The sequence below is a fragment of the Hydra vulgaris genome, chromosome 14 (genome assembly GCF_038396675.1).
Source record: "Hydra vulgaris chromosome 14, alternate assembly HydraT2T_AEP".
Taxonomy (NCBI): Eukaryota; Metazoa; Cnidaria; class Hydrozoa; order Anthoathecata; family Hydridae; genus Hydra; species Hydra vulgaris.
Genome location: NC_088933.1, coordinates 18,142,501 through 18,162,198, shown reverse-complemented (window position 1 = coordinate 18,162,198; position 19,698 = coordinate 18,142,501). Strand labels below are relative to the sequence as shown.

Sequence of the window (19,698 nt, the reverse complement as noted above, 5' to 3'; positions counted from 1 at the left end):
ATTTTAGAATATAGTTATATCTAAAATTATAGATAGCAACGTATTTTGATTTCAGAAATAATTTTTTTTGAAACAATATGGATAACACTATTACATAGTAAGGATTTGGTTTGAGTGCCACAACATAAAACCTGGCGGTCTCTGTGGTTCACAGTGACAATGCTCTAAGTAAATAAACTGGTTGATAGCATTGCTAGATTCTCAAAAATATTGATCCAGACCATTATTTTTTCTGCAAACTTCTCTTTTTGGCTGTATTTTACATTCAATGGAGTCAATAAAGTATCACTGGAGTAGTAACTAGCATTTCCATTTATCGAACTGTGATTTAAAGTAAGATACAATACATCGTCAATGATCCATTCAAAGTCTCGGTAATTTTGGTAAAGCCGACTGCAGCATGTTCGAATTCTTAACATCATTTGCTCATCTCGCTTCGGAATTTTTTTCTTTTTATAGCATTTGATAGCAGACTGATTTCTGAGTATTTTATTCACATACGGTTGCAAAATACAGAATTTAGCTATTTGCCTCTGTGAAATACCATCTTGATGGTCAAACATGGTTTTAGGCTTAGAAACCTTACTTTTTGGCATTTTTTTGGCTATACGACCACTTCCAGGCTTTCTTTCATGTCCAAATTTTTTTTTCAGCGCGTTTTATTATGTCATAAATGGTAGTCCTTGGAATATTTTCAGCAAGAAAATGCTTTACTGTGTATGTTTTGCCGAGATTTATATTTTCCAAATAAAACTCATACACACGTTTCTGCTGCTCATCTTCGTTTTTTTGGTTCACCTTCATTTTTAAATGATTGGTTCAAATACTTTTTATGTTTTTCTATAAAAAAATATGTGAGCACAATAAATATATTTTAATTATTATGTATACTCATTTTAACACGAAGCAAAATTAACTTTTTTTGTCAGAATTTTTAGTTACAATATTCTTTGTTAATTCAAATAAACATTTTGATTTAACAATAAACATTAATCAAAAGTAATTCTGTTACTTTATTTAAAAGAGTTTTGTGTAATATAAAAATGTTAGAAAAAATAAGTTTCAAAGTTATTTATTTCAAACATAAACTCTTTTAAATTAATTTCTTTTGAAACATTCAAAACTTTGAGTATTATTTTAGTTAAATTTTATTTTTATTATTTTACAATTTTAGTTTATTAATTTTTTTTATTTTCTCTTTAGTTAATTGTTATTTTTAATTTTTTATATTTAGTTTAGCTTAATTTTTGTTCTGCAAACTTTTGAAACGCTTAATATTTCAAAACATGCAAAAAGCAGTTGTCAAGTTGTCTTAAGAAAATGTTTTAATCCTAGACAGACAAGGTGTTAGACTGCATGCGTTTCCTGGCTGATATATATGTAAACTATATCTATATGTATTTATAGATGTACAGGCTTCGACAAGAGTAAATGAGTGCACAAACCATATCTACTTCTAAAATGGACTTCTGGAATCTCTCTCTCTCCCCCATATATATATATATATATATATATATATATATATATATATATATATATATATATATATATATATATAGAGAGAGAGAGAGAGAGAGAGAGAGAGAGAGAGAGAGAGAGAGAGAGGAGAGAGAGGAGAGAGAGAGAGAGAGAGAGAGAGAGAGAGAGAGAGAGAGAGAGAGAGAGAGAGAGAGAGAGAGAGAGAGAGAGAGAGAGAGAGAGATGTTAATGTATATTTATTTAAATATTATATCTATTATATTAATAAAAGTTATTGTAATTATAAAACTTTTTTTTTTTCAATTATCATTGTTTTTTTGCATTATAATTTATATTGTCACATTTTGAATTAGTTAACTATTATCTTTTAGTTAGTTCAATTCTTTGGAATACCTAATGACTTGATACCTCCAAAGAAATTAATTTCAAACCAAGATCCAGGTTTTATTAATGAAAGAAGAATACTTCTTGAAAAATATCTGAGAAACTTAATTAATCTTTTTCCAAATATACCAACAATTTTGGAGCGGTTTTTAGAAATTGAAAAGTTTGTAAGTATATTTTTGAATAATATATTTTATTAAATAAAGTAAATAACTACAGAATGTAATAATTATTCAAAGTAATTAATTAAAGAAAATGATTATAATATATTAAAGATGATGAGAGATTAAAGTTTTAAAACTTTTACACTAGAATACTACCTATTGAATCAGAGTAAATTTACAACATCAAGTATTCAATGAGTGGCTGATAAAGTTAAGAACCAGATTTGGGAAATTAGTTTTTTTTTAGTCATTAATCTTTAGTTTTAAGAAACTATTTTTAATCTATGTAAGATACAAATAGTTTACTCACACAATTCTTCTGAGTATCAAATTATTTTGAATTTTTCAAACGAAAATTGGTTTATTACTATACATTAACTTTAATGATCTTATTTTTTATAGTATTAGTTACTGTTACAAAATGCAGTCTTGAGAGAACATTACAGCAGATATGTCTTTTTATTTGTTGGTGTAGCTATTTGTTTTCAACAACTTAAAAACCATTTGGCATTGACCCTTATCATGTATGAGTAGTGTGTAATCCATAGTTCATAACAGACACTGTGAATAACTCAGCAATATTAAAACTGTAATAACGGCTTTAATATTGATTAACAACTGTATTAACAGTCACATTGCCCTGACTGTGGCACAAATTGTCATAAGAAGCATTGCACATATTGGTTCTGTAAACCAAACATTCGCATACATTTTAATTGTAAACCGCACATTCACAAAGATTGTAACTGTAAACTACACATTCACATACATTGTAACTGTAAAGGACACATTCACATACATTGTAACTGTAAACCACACATTCACACACATTGTAACTGTAAACCACATGTTCACATTTTGTAACTGTAAACCACACGCTCACACACATTGTTATTGTTAAGAGGCAGATGCAAATGATTGTCTAGAGGTCATAATTTAAACTGTTCCTTGAAATTCAACAACTTCATGCAATTAGGTTTCTTGAGACTTTATTACTTAAAGTAATATTTTATTTAAAATATATAGTATATTAATATAAACTTTAGTATACAATATATTAATATACCTTTATTCCATCAAGTATATCTAGCGTAATTTGTAAAAGATTGTCTCGTTTGTTTTTAGTTGTTCTGTACTAAACTGAGCAACACACTAAATTTTTTATTATTATTTCATTGTCATTATCTTATTAACCACTCATTTGGCTAAAATTTATCTTATTACAGTTATTTAGTTAGTCTTATTACAAAAATTATTTAATATATTATTTATCTGTTGGTTTTCATATTATTAAAATTATCAAGGAGTTTTTAAGCTACATATTTTTATATATGTTTTTCTCATTTTAATTTTCGAAAATGCACATCTATTATTGTTCACAGAGTTTCTTATAACCTTCACTGCATGTTTAAATCTTTACATTTTTGCAAGGAACATTTTTAATGTGATATAATTTTGTTATTGTCACTAAGAGCGAGTTTTAAATATAATCAAGTTCAAAAATGTGGTGATTTTGAATTTTCCAAATATTGGCATCTGTAGGCTGGATTAAACAATCAGTAGTAACTCATTCGGTAAAATTTATACACTGTTGTAGTACACTGTCATCAACACCAACACCTAATACTTTCAATGCATTGCAACATGCATTCTCATTTGTTCTCTTTAAGCTAGCAATATATAATGAACTATGAATAAGGAGCCATCTATTTTAGATATCAAAGTTATAGGTGCCACTTTTAGTAGTAATTAATTTAGTTGATTTTTTTATCATCAGTCATAAATGTGTCAACTTATATCACATTATAACTTTAAGATGCAAAATGACAATTTTTTTTTGTAACGTCTTTATAAAACCAAAAAAAATCCATTTTGTTTTATATATTTTTGAATTGAATTTATTTTGTTTTGTTTTGTATCTTTTTTACAAAACAAAATAAGACTTGTTTTATTTTGTACTGATTTTTATAAAACGAAAATTAGTTTATAATATTTTTACAGTACTATACAAAACAAAACAGTGAAAATGTACTATTATAAATTTAAAACAAACAAGAAAACAAAAAAAGATAAATGAAATATTGTAGTATAAAATATTTGAATTTTAAATTTGAATTTAATGGGCTACTTTTAAATGATTGTATATATATATATAATATATATATATATATATATATATATATATATATATATATATATATATATATAAATAAATATATATATACATATAAATATAAATATAAATATATATATATATATATATATATATACACATATAAATATATATATACACATATAAATATATATATATATATATAAATATAAATTTATATATATATATATATATATATATATATATATATATATATAAATATATATATCATTAAGATCTTATGTCAATGGTTCTGTGCTAAATTATTATTAATATCTAAACAAAAAAATTTTATTTTAGTTGTAGTAATATTTAGTAAAAAATTTTCAAAGAAAATATTCATTCAGTAAGATGAAATATTCATATCATAAATAGTTACACATTTGCATTCTAAATATGTGTCAGCATTCAAATTATTTTTTTAGGATGTCCAGAATGTTTGTCATCAGTTAGCAATTGATGTCTTTTATATCGGTATATGATTTATTTAATCAATTTTTGTTATTTAATCTAACTTAATTTAATTTTTGTTATCAAATCAAAAATAAAGCACACTGTGCCTTTTAATCCCAAATACATTGACAACAGTATATTTAACAGTATATTTTACAACTAATAAATTTAGTTTAGAAATTATCAGATAAAGTTTAAAATCTGTCAACGAATAAAATGTAGTATTGATTTGTAAAAAAATAAAGTTTATAAACTCACTTGTGTAATATAATAGTTTCAAAGTTCACAAGTTTAAAGTTTGTTGCTTGTTATTTATTTCAAAAAAAGTTGACTATACTTTTGGTCTCATGTGTGAGAGATCTTGAGAATAAACCCTCGTTCCCTGAAAGTTTTGCAATAAGCTTGTCTTTTTGCAAGTTAGTGTTTATAAATCATGTGTACCAACATTTTAATTGAAATAAGCTTATTCGAAGTAGTAAAAAAGTTTGAAATAAGGCTTATTTTTGATTTAATTTAAGGGGATACTTATAAATGATGATTTTTTTCTGTATTCAATGATAAATATTTATGTTAAAAACACAAATTTAATATATATGTTTTAACCAACTACTAAGGAATCACATACATTGCATACACATATTAGGTATTAGTTTTATTAGTGTAAACTTTTGTCACATTATCACAAGTTCAAAAGTTTAACTTTTTTAGTTTTACAGGTAGGTGTTTTTATTTAGTTATTTTTTATTTCTTGTAAGATATATTCTTGTTACTTTGATATAGAGTTGTTTTTTTGTTTTTAAAATGGTTTTTATTAAGTGCTTTCTCTAAATTGTAAGGTGTATGCGGTAGTGGTAGTGCGCTCGCTTCATAAGCAAGAGGTTCCGAGTTCGATTCCTACCACGTCCCTGGTAGTACCGCGCTCAACTTGTTTCTCCGCGCAGCAGCCTTTTTCGTCAAGGTTCGTGTTTCGGAGTTATAGAGTTGAGAGAGGGTTATAACCACTATTAAGTAGCCTCCTCATCTGTAGTGGCCTTCTCAGCCTTGGGGAGGTGAATAACAAAACAAAAAAAAAAAAAAAAAGTGTACATAAATTTTTTGTGATTGACTGTATATATATATATACATATATATATATACATACATATATATATATATATATATATATATATATATATATATATATATATATATATATATTTATATATATATATATATATATATATATATATATATATATATATATATATACATATATTGGGTTACATGTTGCAGGTTATCCTGCAACATGTATCCCAGTACGAACTGCTTCATGTTAGTAAGCAACTGGGATTGATAGTTGACCAGGGCTATTGATAAAATATAGCAAAGGCCTGGTTTGTGACTGGGGTTGCATAAATATTTATACATCCTAAAGTATATATTTTTTTATTCAAAATTTATGTTATGTTTTGTATATATGGGTGTGTTCAAATAATACATTTTTTTCTATTTTTATAACCCCCCTCCCCTATGTGATATTTTGAAGAACATCCTCCAACTTCCTCCCTCTTCCTTTCCTCTTCTCTGTGTGGCGTGACAAAGACAAAGTTTTTTTTTTATTAGTGTATATTTTAATTGAAATAGTTTATGTTTTAAAAAAATGCAATTGATGAATATCTGTCTAAAACCTAAATTTGTTCTCAAATCGGACTTTGACCTTCAAGTTCTATGTTATTCAATAATTGAGGTCAGAGGTATCAATATCATCCTGATCATACCACTCAATTGTTTCTTTGTCCGAATTTAAAAAGACGCACATGAGTTCAGATAGACGTTGAGCAACTAGTTCAAGGCCATCTTCTCCTAAGAACAAAGAAATTGGTGATGGAAGAAAACCAGTTGGAATAAGATGAAACAGTGAGCTGCGACGATGACCACAGCATTTTTGATCATTACATTTTACAACTTAAAGGAAGTATTGATTTCTCTGACATCTTTAGCATCCCACTTTGCTCCAAATTGTTTTAACTGTACACATTTTTCACTGTTTAGTTTTATGTACTCGACTTTAGTTTCAAAATCATCGATTTCTGTGCTAGACCAAATTTGTGCAAGAACTTCACCAGCTTTGGAAAAATTTGCCTTCTCCATAACTTTGTCTGTTGTTTCTCCTCTTGAATTAAGATGGCTTCCAAAATTATCTAATAGAGGTACAGTTTCTCCTATGTCATGGCTTAGCGCAGCCATTCTTCTCTCTACACTGTTAATGGCACTTTTGCCAAGAGTATTTATGGCCACAAACATTCCATCAAGGTCATGTTCTTTGAAATAAGTCTTGGCACAATGAATTGTTTTTTCATATTTTGGATTTTCATCTAACCTACCATCAACAGTTATATTCATGACTGGTTTGCTAACTCCATCTTCAGTAAATAAGCTGCTTTTAAATGCAGGAAGATGGTTTATTCTGTTCATGTCTTCTAAGCGACTAAGTGCTGTTAATGAATCATGTTTTGCACTTCTGATTGCTATGTATGTTGGACCAGAGTATGTGACTGCTTGTTTTTCCATGCAATTGTTTTTAATTTCTATGGCTGCAATTACTGAAGAAATAAGTTTGTGTTGAGGAGCAATTACAAAATCATGATCAGCTAAAGTCATCTTGTACTACATATGCATCATCGTTGGTGCTTGTTTGTTTGCAGCTGTCAATCCGATTGGCACCCTGGCTTTATTATCCTGGGAGTGAAACATCACTTCTTTAGGACACAAGACTGCCGCAAGTTCTTCAAGGACACTGATGGATGATTTGGCAAATTTTATGTCTGCATGGTATTAATGCTCAGAATTTTGTGCTCTCATTAACCGAAAAGGTGCAGTTTTAATTTAAAAAAAGAAATTAAAAAAAAAATTACAATAGTATTATTTGTATTTTATTGTCAATAGAATTAGAATAGAATTAATAATAGAAAATTTAATGAATAAAAAAATTAACTATAACAGCCTAGCTCTATCAACACAAAACACAGTAACAATAGTGCATACCATAAGATACATATTACATACATTAGCACATAATACAGACATTACTATGAGTCTCCAAAATTATTAAAAAAAGCTAGATAGCACAACCTAATAACACTGCTTAACATTGCCAAATAACACCACAGCTTAATAAGGTATTACTAAAATACTTGAACTAAAGGGATTTTATTAGAATATTTGAACAATTTAGTGACAATTATAGTTAAACAATTGTTTAACTTTTATCTCATAAAATATCAGAAAGGAACTCGTAAAATATTTTTTATACATGGTTATTATCAATTGTGGTATTAAGAAATACAGAAGCGCACAATAATTACATAAGTTTCATTAATGCTCCCTTTATTAATTCTTATTTAACTCTCATTTAAAAGCTAGGAAGGGAGGGAAAGACAGTGTTTTCAAAGCAGCATGTTAAAAAAAGTAAACAAGACACGCAATAAATATTTATGAGCATAAGAAAAGTTACTGTTAATGATAATGACAAAAACACAAAATAGCTATAACACAAATAACCATAAAAACTGGTTTTATTATGTTATAAGTAAACAAAATTATTTTTTACCTTATTATGTAAAGTTTTAGCTTCTCCCTAACTACTCCTTAAGCTCCCCAGCTACTCCCCCAACTTGACTAAGGATTAATAGATTAAACTTTACATCATATAAATTTATTAAATTAAAACCATGTTTCAACAATAAGCAAAATAATCAAGTGATGACAAACTAAAAAAACTAAACTAAAAAAAAAGGACATAATTATATGTTTGAATTTATAAAAAAAATCAAAATCATATAAATTTAAGATTGTTATTAATTGTTATTATAAATAATAAAATTCCTATTTAGTTTTGTTCTAAAATGTCTTAAGTAAAACCAAATTAACAGATTTTAGCAGCTCTTGAAACCGCATTCCGGCAAGTAAGTTTTCTGCTCATCGAGCAGCATTTCTTTAATTTTAATTAATATTACTACTACAAATAATATTACTACTGTTACAACTAAATAATAAACAAAAGTCAAAAAGTCTTTGGAATTGTGACCTTTTCTAAATTAAAGAATATGTTTTAACTTAAGATTTATTGAAATCCATGTCTTTGTATAAGTTTATTTAGATAACTGTGTTTGTAAGTTACAAATTAGTATGACAAAAAAATAAATACAAACTGATTATGAAATGAACTTATATAAAACAATATTTATTAACAAAATTATTTTTAATTTAACAAGAAATCTAGACTACAATGCACAATCTTGTATAAAAAATAAAGCAATGTCAGTCAGTGTATTTTAATTTAAAGTAATAAAAAGGATAAAAGAATTCAAGATTAAATAACAACATGGAGAAGCAAGCATATTTTTCCAATTACTTTCAGCAGAACTTATTTTTTTTTAGAGAAAATATTCATATAGATACAGAGAAATATAAAATACATAGATCATCCAGGTTATATTTTAAAAATCCAGAAAATTGTTTGGGTGAAATATCCGGAAAAAATCCAGAATATATATTTACCCTTATTTTCCTCCTAATTTTGCTTTTAGCTGAGTTGTTTCAAATTTCTTTTTAAAATTTTCCTAATTTTTGTATGAGCGATGAGTAAAAAAGCTTAAAAAACAAATATATTACAAAAACATATACCTAAACTTGTATGTAAGGAAAATGTTAAGGATATTGGGAGAAACTAACAGTAAAAAAAACATTTGGAAAAATATAATCCCTGAAACTATAGGCAAAATAAATTGTATATATGGCAAAATAATTTGTCTTAGCTTTTAGTGAATGATTAAAAGCAAATGTCTATCAACACAAAACATTACAAAAAACAGCATCACAACAACAACACACAACAATAGCACATGGGTTATTCCATATCAAATCACCTAGTTTTTTGAAAGTTCCCCATGGTACCATCTCAGATTTGCTTTAAACTTTGACTACACACAGATCTTATGTACCTTAAAGTTGCTAAATATTGCAACATTATAAATATTTTTTCGAACTTTAATGTGTTACAGTTTAATACTTACTTACAGAAAGTGGATTTTTTTGTTACCTTTGTGTACTTAGGGTCACCACTTGTTAGAATAATCAAAATTATGCATTAAAAGTTAATTTAGCACATGCAGCAGCCTATTAAAAAATCACTTTTTTAAAGATTATGATAAATTACATCGACTTTGCTGGCACAGAAAATAGCGTAAACAGTGAAATAATTGATGAAACTTTTTAATGTTGAGGTTCTATATATAGGCATTTATACAAACTATACTATAAAAAAGTGCATTCAAAGAGTAAGATAATCAGTTAAAAGAAAAAGTATGTATATATGAAACTAATTAGCTTATCTCTGATTTATATAACTCATAATACTGTCATAGTCATTACTAGCAAAAATATAGTCACGAGCACCTATACTTTTAATCAATTGAACACTTATTTGACATATTATCTTGTCAAATGGAACCCAACACTGACTTGATTGTGCATCGTTTGTCCATTTTAAATTTAATTCATTTCTTTGCATAAACATCACATTAACGTCATTACAAATATCAACCACAAGCCCAATGTACCATTCTTCATCATAAAAGCATGCAATATATTTACCGGGTTAAAAATTTGAAGGATTTTTTTTAATCAAACTAACATTATTTAACACATGAGTATCATAGACAGTATGACTAGAGATTCTTCTTAAAATCAATTTCTCTCTATCTGGTACAAAACAGTGATAGCTTCTTGTTCCCGAAACTGTGCGCATCCCTTCATATCGCTTCTGAAGGTTAAAAGTTGTTTCATGGTTATTGATATCATCACTTGAAAGATAAAATATGTTAACACCTTTGATGTTTTTTGAGCCCATGTAAACCGATCTTGTGGTGTGAGAATCTGATTTGTAATTGCTGGTCGTAGACTAGCTTTTGCTGCTTCTCTTTTTATAGTACCTCCTATTCCATCACATGGACTTTTGCCACGTGACGTAGCAAAGAAGTGATGCTCAACATTTATTTGGTGATCTACAATGTAATAAATTAAGTTTATTAGACATTTGTAGTTTTTATACTGTGATGCAGCACCATCACTGAAGTATTTAACTTTATTCACTGTGGGTAGTTTGATTTTGACCATAGGGAGCAACTTTGTGAGAAAACAATGGACTGCTGATTGGTCATGACAAAGATGATCAGAAATTAAACAATAGCATTCACATTTAAGGTGATTTTTTTCATTTTTGTAATAAACAGCAAATGGGTGTAAGGTAGCTTGATCGGCTTGCCAGTAAAACCCTTGTATAGCATCTTGTACAAGAAAACTATAGTTTTCTGCAAAATCCATCAGAATAATGCAGGTATATTGGTCTAATGTTTGTTTTGCCTCTGATAAGTAGAAAGACTGTGCTTCTTTGATAAAGTGATGGTGACAAAGGTCATACAAAGTTTCACTTTGTATATGTTTCAAAAATTCACTAATGCTTGTTTAGACTGTAATAAGTGCAGTTCGGTCAGTTGACACCCATTGTTTATATGTGATCTGATCATCAAAATCAAAATCATTTTTTTCAAACAAGTAAGTCTTCAAATTTTTTTTACCAGGGCAGTTGGAACATAGATGAAACATGCAGTTTCGACTATATTACAAACACATACTTTCATTAAATCTTTGTAATATATTAAATGGCTGTTAGGAAGAGCAGAGCACATCAACTTAGCATTATGATGGTAAGAACATACACAAACTGAGTGGCTTCCACTTCTATCAACAGTGAGGCACCACTTTGGCCTTAGTTCACAGAACTAGCTGAATCCAACTTTGTGTTTAGGGTATAACTTCTTAAATTCCAGATGAAGCTCTTTTAAACGAACTAATATTAAGTCTTTTTTTCCTGGGCATTGTCTAGTGTTATCGTCAGATTCATATATTTTAATGACTCTCTGCTTAACAATATCCCCCAAAGGATGTCCTTTTTTAGCCTCAGGTTTAGCAAGTATTCTCTTTTCATTTTTCAGCTTTCTGGCTTTCTTAACAAGATGGTCTGAAACTGAAAATGCATTGCAAGCTTTTTTAATTGACCAACTATCAGGAGTTAATGTTAGTAACTGAACTTTTTCTTCATTTAAACTGATTTTTCCTTTTTCCTTTATTGCATCTAAAAGATTGACTAAATCATTACAGTTAATGCACTTTTGCTTTTTCTCAGATATTATTTCTTTTGGGTCTATATCCAATGCTGATGCTATTAGGTTTGTCATACTTGTTTCCAGTTTTTTAACTTTTTGCTTTCCATATACTAATTTGTCACGTTTACTTACATTTTTTAGAGGAGATATTTCCAGTAAAGAAGCACTCTTATTTAAAACTGTCTTATTTAGGTCTGAAGAACTAAACTCCTCATCATAAACATCTTTGTCTTCATCTTCTTGACTAAATTTTCCTGTAATTTGTTCAAGTTTGAATTCATTCAAACAGTTAGTGCAAAGTTTTTGACCAGGTTTGATCTTAAGTTGACTTTTTTTTTTTTTTTTAAACATCTTTGCTTCCAACAAGGCTGCAAGCAGCCACTAATTAAAGTTGGAAGTTACTGAAAGAGAAAAGATGATGATTGTAGAGCAAGATAACGATTGACAGACAACTTAAAAGATTGCAAATTATATGAGTCAGGAAAGCAAGATAAAGGAAGCGAATTCCAAAGAGCTGATGTTCGAGGAAAAAAACTAGACAAATAAGTGTTTTTGGAGCACTTAGAAACAGTCACAGAAAAAGGATGACACTTAATTGAATGACGAGTAACACGAGAACGAATTATAGTAGATAGCTCAAGAGACGCTAGCTCTTTAGAGCAGTGCCCATTATAGTGTTTGTAGAAAAGAGAAAGAAAAGCAACATTACGATGATGTGATAATGGTTGGAGGTTGGCTGCAAGAGCAGGTCCAACTATGTTTACAACGCATTTTTGCACCTTGTCTAAAAGAGAAAGGGTATCATTAGAGGATCCGCCCCAGATATGGCAACAGTATTCCATACAAGGCCAGATAATGGTTGGAGGTTGGCTGCAAGAGCAGGTCCAACTATGTTTACAACGCGTTTTTGCACCTTGTCTAAAAGAGAAAGGGTATCATTAGAGGATCCGCCCCAGATATGGCAACAGTATTCCATACAAGGCCGGATTTGAGATTTATAGAGACAGAGAATAGAATCTGAAGTAAGAAAGTGACGAGCTCGATAAAGAGATGCAACCTTAGCAGATGCTAATTTTGCAACTGATTTGATATATGGTTTCCAAGAAAGATTGGAAGTAAGAGATAATCCTAGAAGATGAAGAGTAGGTGACTCATCGAGTACATCACCGTTCATAAATATAGGAAGATCTAAATTATTGCGAAAATGATTTGCTGAAAAAAATTGAGTTTTATCTGAATTAAAGTTCACCAGCCACTGTGAGCCCCATGCTTTAGCAGAAGTAAGATCCTTTTCAAGCTCAAATGCCCCCTCCAAGCAATCAGAGGGTGTTGGTTTTTTATCACGACAAGAATAAATGGTAGTGTCATCAGCAAACAATGCCACCTTAGATGAGAGAATATCTGGAAGATCGTTAATGTAAATTAAAAAGAGTATAGGGCCAAGGATAGAACCTTGAGGAACCCCTGAAGTTACAGAATAAGAAGAAGAGTGTTGTCCATCAAGGACAACTTTTATGCTACGATTGGAAAGGAAGGATTCGATGATCTTACAGATGTTGCCGGATACACCATAAGAAGAAAGCTTATGGAGAAGACCAGCATGCCAAACTTTATCAAAAGCTTTTGAAATGTCGAGAGCAATGGCCTTAACCTCTCCACCTTTATCTAATGCACAATAAAACCTGTCAGTTATTACTGTTAACAAATCACCTGTAGAACGAGAAGATCGAAATCCATATTGATGGTCAGAAAGTAAGTGATTAGATTCAAGATGAGAAATTAAGTGTTTGTTAATTAAAGATTCAAAAACCTTGCTTATGATAGGAAGAAGACTAATAGGACGGTAGTTAGACGAATCAGATCGCTCTCCAGAATTTTTGAAGATAGGGATAACAGATGCCGCTTTTTAGCAGGCTGGAAAAAAGTTATGTAAGAAGCACATTTGTCGACAGGAAGACGAAAGATTTCTACCCAAGGGCCATCACAAAGAAAATCACGGAAAGATGCCCAGGCCAAAGCATGTGACTATTAGAGTCTATACAAATTAGAGGAAGATAACCATCAATACTTAGATCACAAGATAAGACAGCCGAACTCAAATTAGTCTCACAAAGAGCAAGTAGGTCTAGTGAACTTTGAGATAAGACTCAACAGAAGAAAAGTTACTTCGAAGACCACAAATATTAGTGAATGATAGGTTTAGAGAACTTGGTGATGATGATGGTTTTTTGTGTTTTATAGTTTTTGGTACTTTATTCATTTTTAAATTAGATTGAAGAACTTGACTCAAAGCAAAGATAGTACTCAGAACACTGTTTAATAGCCCAAGCGATTGCCTCATTACTACTAATAAACCCTAAGTTGTAACAAAGGGCTCCAAATGTGGCCTTCTCAATGCGCACCAAAAGTACAAACAGGGACACCATCCATGCGCAACATGGCACTGTTAATACTTTGATATTTTTCAGCTGTTGATGGAATCAGCCTCTCTGAGAGCTACCACAGAGTTCGAGAAACCTGACTACCATTGGCCTCAGAACCACAAAACTGAGTTTTAGAGCTGTACCCTCATTAGGAGATAATAGAATGAGTTGCCTAGTCATAAAAACAGAGACACAAACAAAACCCATGCATTGAGTCATAAAGGTCCAGCATTCAACATTCTAAACTGGAAACAATGTATTAAAAATACATCTGCGCCAGCCTAATAGATGAAGAAGGGGTGCAAGGCTGGTCAACAGACTTTAAAGTCAATATTTAAACAGGCTGTTAAAATATTGACTTTACACAATCCTTTTTAATTTCTTTTTTGTTGACTTTAAACGGATCACAGCAGTATTTTTGAAGCACTTCATATCTAGAAATATAGGCTTTTTCATGGTGTAAACATATCTCCTCATTTAGTTCAAAAGTGTGTCCCATTCTTTGAATTAAAACTTCAACATCTGTGTTCACAATATCTTTTAGGTTAATTCTACAATAAAACGTTTTGTCCCAATCTTCATCTAAAACTTTCCCCACACAACATTTCTCTGTCATTTTTTACTATTTTTTTATTTTTTTTACTAATCTAAAAAGTTTAAAAAAGACAAACATTAAATCTCAAAGAAACTAACAAATATCAGACACTGATTATGACACTGATTATGTCATTATTATTAGTACAAATTAAGACATTATGTCATTAAAAAGAAAACTGAATATATTCATTCACAGATAAATAAAAAATATGCTACTGTCATCCCTATGACTAACTATTAGACTATGACCTAAGGCTAGCTCATAGTCTAATAACATTCTCTTTTTGAAAATATCATCACTCTCAAAAGGCTACAATTATGTCATTAGATAGAGTATAATTTTTTTTTATTTTTTTAATTTTTTTTGGTGATTGTCTATGTATAGAACCCTCAACATTGAAAAGTTTCATAATTTATTTCAACTGTTTACGCTACTTTCTATGCCAGCAAAGTCGATGTAATTTATCATAATTTAAAAAAAAAGTGATTTTTTAATAGGCTGCTGCATGTGCTAAATTAATTTATAATGCATAATTTTGATGATTCTAACAATTGGTGACCCTAAGTACACAAAGGTAACAAAAAAATCCACTTTCTGTAAGTATTAAACTGTAACACATTAAAGTTCGAAAAAATATATTTATATATATTTTTTATATATAAATATATTTTTTATGTTGCAATATTTAGCAACTTTAAGGTACAATAACTCAAAAACTGTAAAAAATCAGTCAAAAACAACTGCAATAATGGATTATTTGGGTGAAAAACAATTACTCTACAAAATTTCAGGTGATCACCATCTTTATTTAAAAAGTTATGGTTTGTCAAAAATGGAAAAAAACTGCTGTAAGCTCCTGATGCACCAATTTTTCGGATTTTGGTCATTTTTAATTCAATCATAACTTTTGAACAAATTGGTCAAGCTGAAATTTTCTGGATTGTATTTTTTTTATAAGATCTGTGTGTGGTCAAAGTTTAAAGTAAATCTGAGAAGCCTGAGAACCCTGGGAGCCTGAGAACCCTGGGAGCCTGAGAACCCTGAGAGCCTGAGAACCCTGAGAGCCTGAGAACCCTGGGAGCCTTTAGGTGATTTGGTATGGAATAACCCACATACCATAAGATAATATAACATGTATATAACATAACTTAAGTAACGTAACATTCATATATAACGGAGCATAAGTAACTACATTATGCAAAAATGTTATTAAAAGACATTATTATGTGTTTCCAGAACAATTAGTAATAAAGGCTAGAAAAGTTTTTTTTTCATTATTTTTTAAATTGGCGGCTTTGCAAAGAAAAATGATTTTTTACTTTTAAAAAGTTATTAACAAACAAAAAATATTACTTGTTGTGAAGAAAAAAACTCGAGTTGATTACTTGAGTTTTTTTTTTTACCATCATTTTTTTTTGTGACAAAGTTTGTTTCCAAGTACCATTTAAAAAAAAATATATACTGCTTTCACTTGCCTTAAAGCAAAAAAGTTTAACGTATGCTTTATAAACATTTTTTGATACAGTGTTACAACATGTTTACAAAGAATTTAAACTTTTTTAATCAAAATTTTTTCTAAATATAAGGAAATTTCTGTTTTGACTTTTTTGATATTGCACTATCTTTTAATTATTCAAAACTGATTTAACTATTATAAAATATTATTTTTATAAACTATTTTTTTTTTACAAAATAAAAGTTATAAATATATACAAAGACATTACAAGAGCTATATTGTTTCAAGTGTAAATACTTGTAAAAATTAATTAAATAAAACCTTCTTTTAACTCTGTTTTTAATTTTTCAATACAATATATATCAAGAGAGTTTAGATACCGTCGTTATTAAATATAATTATACTTGATAACGTTATTACTTTTTTGATCTAAACTCCCCTGAAAAATTTTTTTGAAAAATTAATAATAGCTTTATAGAAAAGTTTTTTATTTAATTATCAAAAAAATAAACTCTTTATTAGATGTCATTTAAAGTTTGTAGCAATTAATTTTTTTCTTTTTTTTTTGATAAAATCAACCATTATAACAAAGCAAAAAAAAAAACAAAAAATTTAAGTATCAAAAGTAACACTAATATAAAATAAAGTTTAATTTGTACTATTTTTTAACTAATAATTTTTTGTTTTGTTTTTTATCTTTTTTGTTATTGTTTGTTATGAGAAATTGTCTAAATAAATATTCTTGTGCTGGCAAGATGATAAAGAAAAGTTTTTTTTTATAACTTTAATGATTTTTTTATGCTTCATATAAGATCTTTTTTTTTCTTTTGATAGAAAGTTAGGTTAACAAAGTTTTCTTTGTTTTATCTTAATTCCTACATTTGTAAAAAGTGCAAATATCAAATGTAATTGTCATTTAAACTTTTTTACATAATTATCATTTAAACTTCCCAAGTGGTTTTTATAAAATTAATTACTTCTTTTATCTTACCGCTTAATCAATATCTTTAGACTTGTTTAAATATTAAAAATTAATTAAAAATGGCTCAACTGAAATGGCTTTTGTTAAATAGCTTAACACATACATAAATGGCATGCCATTTTATGCTCTATAACAAGGCTTGATTAATATGTTCACATTTGATGAACTTTTTGTAAATGTAATGACTTCAAAAAATTTTAATGCAGAAAGAGAGGAATCAATCTTTAAATGTCATTTACTTTGGTTGTAAAATAGTTCCATACCTCAATATACATATATATATATATATATATATATATATATATATATATATATATATATATATATATATATATATATATATATATATATATATATATATATATATATATATATATGTATATACACATATGTACACACACATATATATATATATATAAATATATATTTATATATATATCCCATCCCAAACCCTCAGTCGATGTAGCAGCACTCCACTGTGAGTCGGGCTATTTGTCAGTCGATGTATGTACTGAAGCCCCCAGCAGCAGACTATTTCAGAATGATGTCACACTGCTCACTTAAAAATCAGCAGTATAAATATGTATATATGTTTATATATATATATATATATATATATATATATATATATATATATATATATATATATATATATATATATATATATATATATATATATATATATATAAAACCCTGAGAGGTGGTCAGAAAGTTTTTTCGATATATTGTTGACAAAAAGAAAAAATTAAAATGCAAGACCGGAATTTTTTTTTTTTAATAATGATAGACTGCCTGCCCCAACCAAACCCTCAGTCGATGTAGCAGCACTCCCTTGCGGGTCAGGCTATTTGTCAGTCGATGTAGCAGCACTCCCTTGCGAGTCAGGCTATTTGTCAGTCGATGTAGCAGCACTCCCTTGCGAGTCAGGCTATTTGTCAGTCGATGTAGCAGCACTCCCTTGCGAGTCAGGCTATAAGATAGTCGATGTAGCAACACTCCGCGCATGATTTACAGAAAAAAAATAAAAATAAAAACATTTTATTAAAAAAAATAAAAATAAAAACATTTTATTAAAAAAAATAAAAATAAAAACTTTGTTTATATTGTTAAAAACATTCAAAATGTTATAAAAACATTCAGAATGTTTTTAAAAACATTCCGGTCAATTAAATTTGCGTTTTTGTGGTTTTTTCAAAAAACGATTAATTTGTAATTAAATTAATGGTTTTTACTTTCGTCCAACACGGAAATGTTGGACGAAAGTCAAAAGTAATTAAAAGTGACGTATGTGTTGGCGTAAGAATCACTTTTTTCCTTCCGCTCTTCCTAAAGCCAACAAACTATAGATCTATATATATATATATATATATATATATATATATATATATATATATATATATATATATATATATATATATAAATAGATATTAAGATATATAAAGACATACGCTTCCTGATGATCCAGCAATGGTGAAACTTCAAGTGGAAGAAAAGAGTTAGATAAGTGTTTTTTACTAATTTATTATTGCTCTGTTCTTTAAGAACATTGAGCACTCTATTTGTAAAATACACTAACATAATTTACATATATATATATATATATATATAATATATATATATATATATATATATATATATATATATATATATATATGTATATATATATATATATGTATATATATGTATATATATATATATGTATATATATGTATATATATGTATATATATATATATATATATGTATATATATATATATATATATATATATATATATATGTATATATATATATATATATATATATATATATATATATATATATATATATATATATATATATATATATATATATGTATATATATATATATATATAAACAATTTTTAAATGTATTCTACAAAATAGAGTGCTCAATGTTCTTAAAAGAACAGAGCAATTATAAATTAGTAGGAAATCACTTAACAAATATTTTTCTCATTTAACACTGATTTCATCAATAAAAACTCATCAGAAATCATCAAAAATCATTTCTCATAAGTCTTTATTGATGAAACACAGTGTTAAATGAGAAAAAATTTTTCTACTAATTTATATATATAAATATATATATATATATATAAATATATATATATATATATATATATATATATATATATATATATATATACATATGTATATATACGCATATATATACATATATATATATATATTAATATATTAATATATATATATATATATATATATATATATATATATATATATATAAATATAAATATATAATAAATATAAATATAAACATAAATATAAATATAAATATAAATATAAATATAAATATATATATATATATATATATATATATATATATATATATATATATATATATATATATATATATACATAGTTCTA

At 27.6% G+C, this 19,698-nt stretch overlaps 1 protein-coding gene across 2 annotated transcripts in view; it reads left to right on the top strand.

Moving 5' to 3' along the window:
- LOC101235693 (nischarin) overlaps positions 1-19,698 on the top strand; it is a 193,340-nt gene that overhangs the window by 41,647 nt on the left and 131,995 nt on the right. For both annotated transcript variants that reach the window (XM_065818391.1, XM_065818392.1), the window contains exons 3-4: positions 1,851-2,030; positions 4,605-4,653. In XM_065818391.1, coding sequence (XP_065674463.1) covers positions 1,851-2,030; positions 4,605-4,653 — 229 coding nt within the window. The remainder of the gene's footprint in view (positions 1-1,850; positions 2,031-4,604; positions 4,654-19,698) is intronic.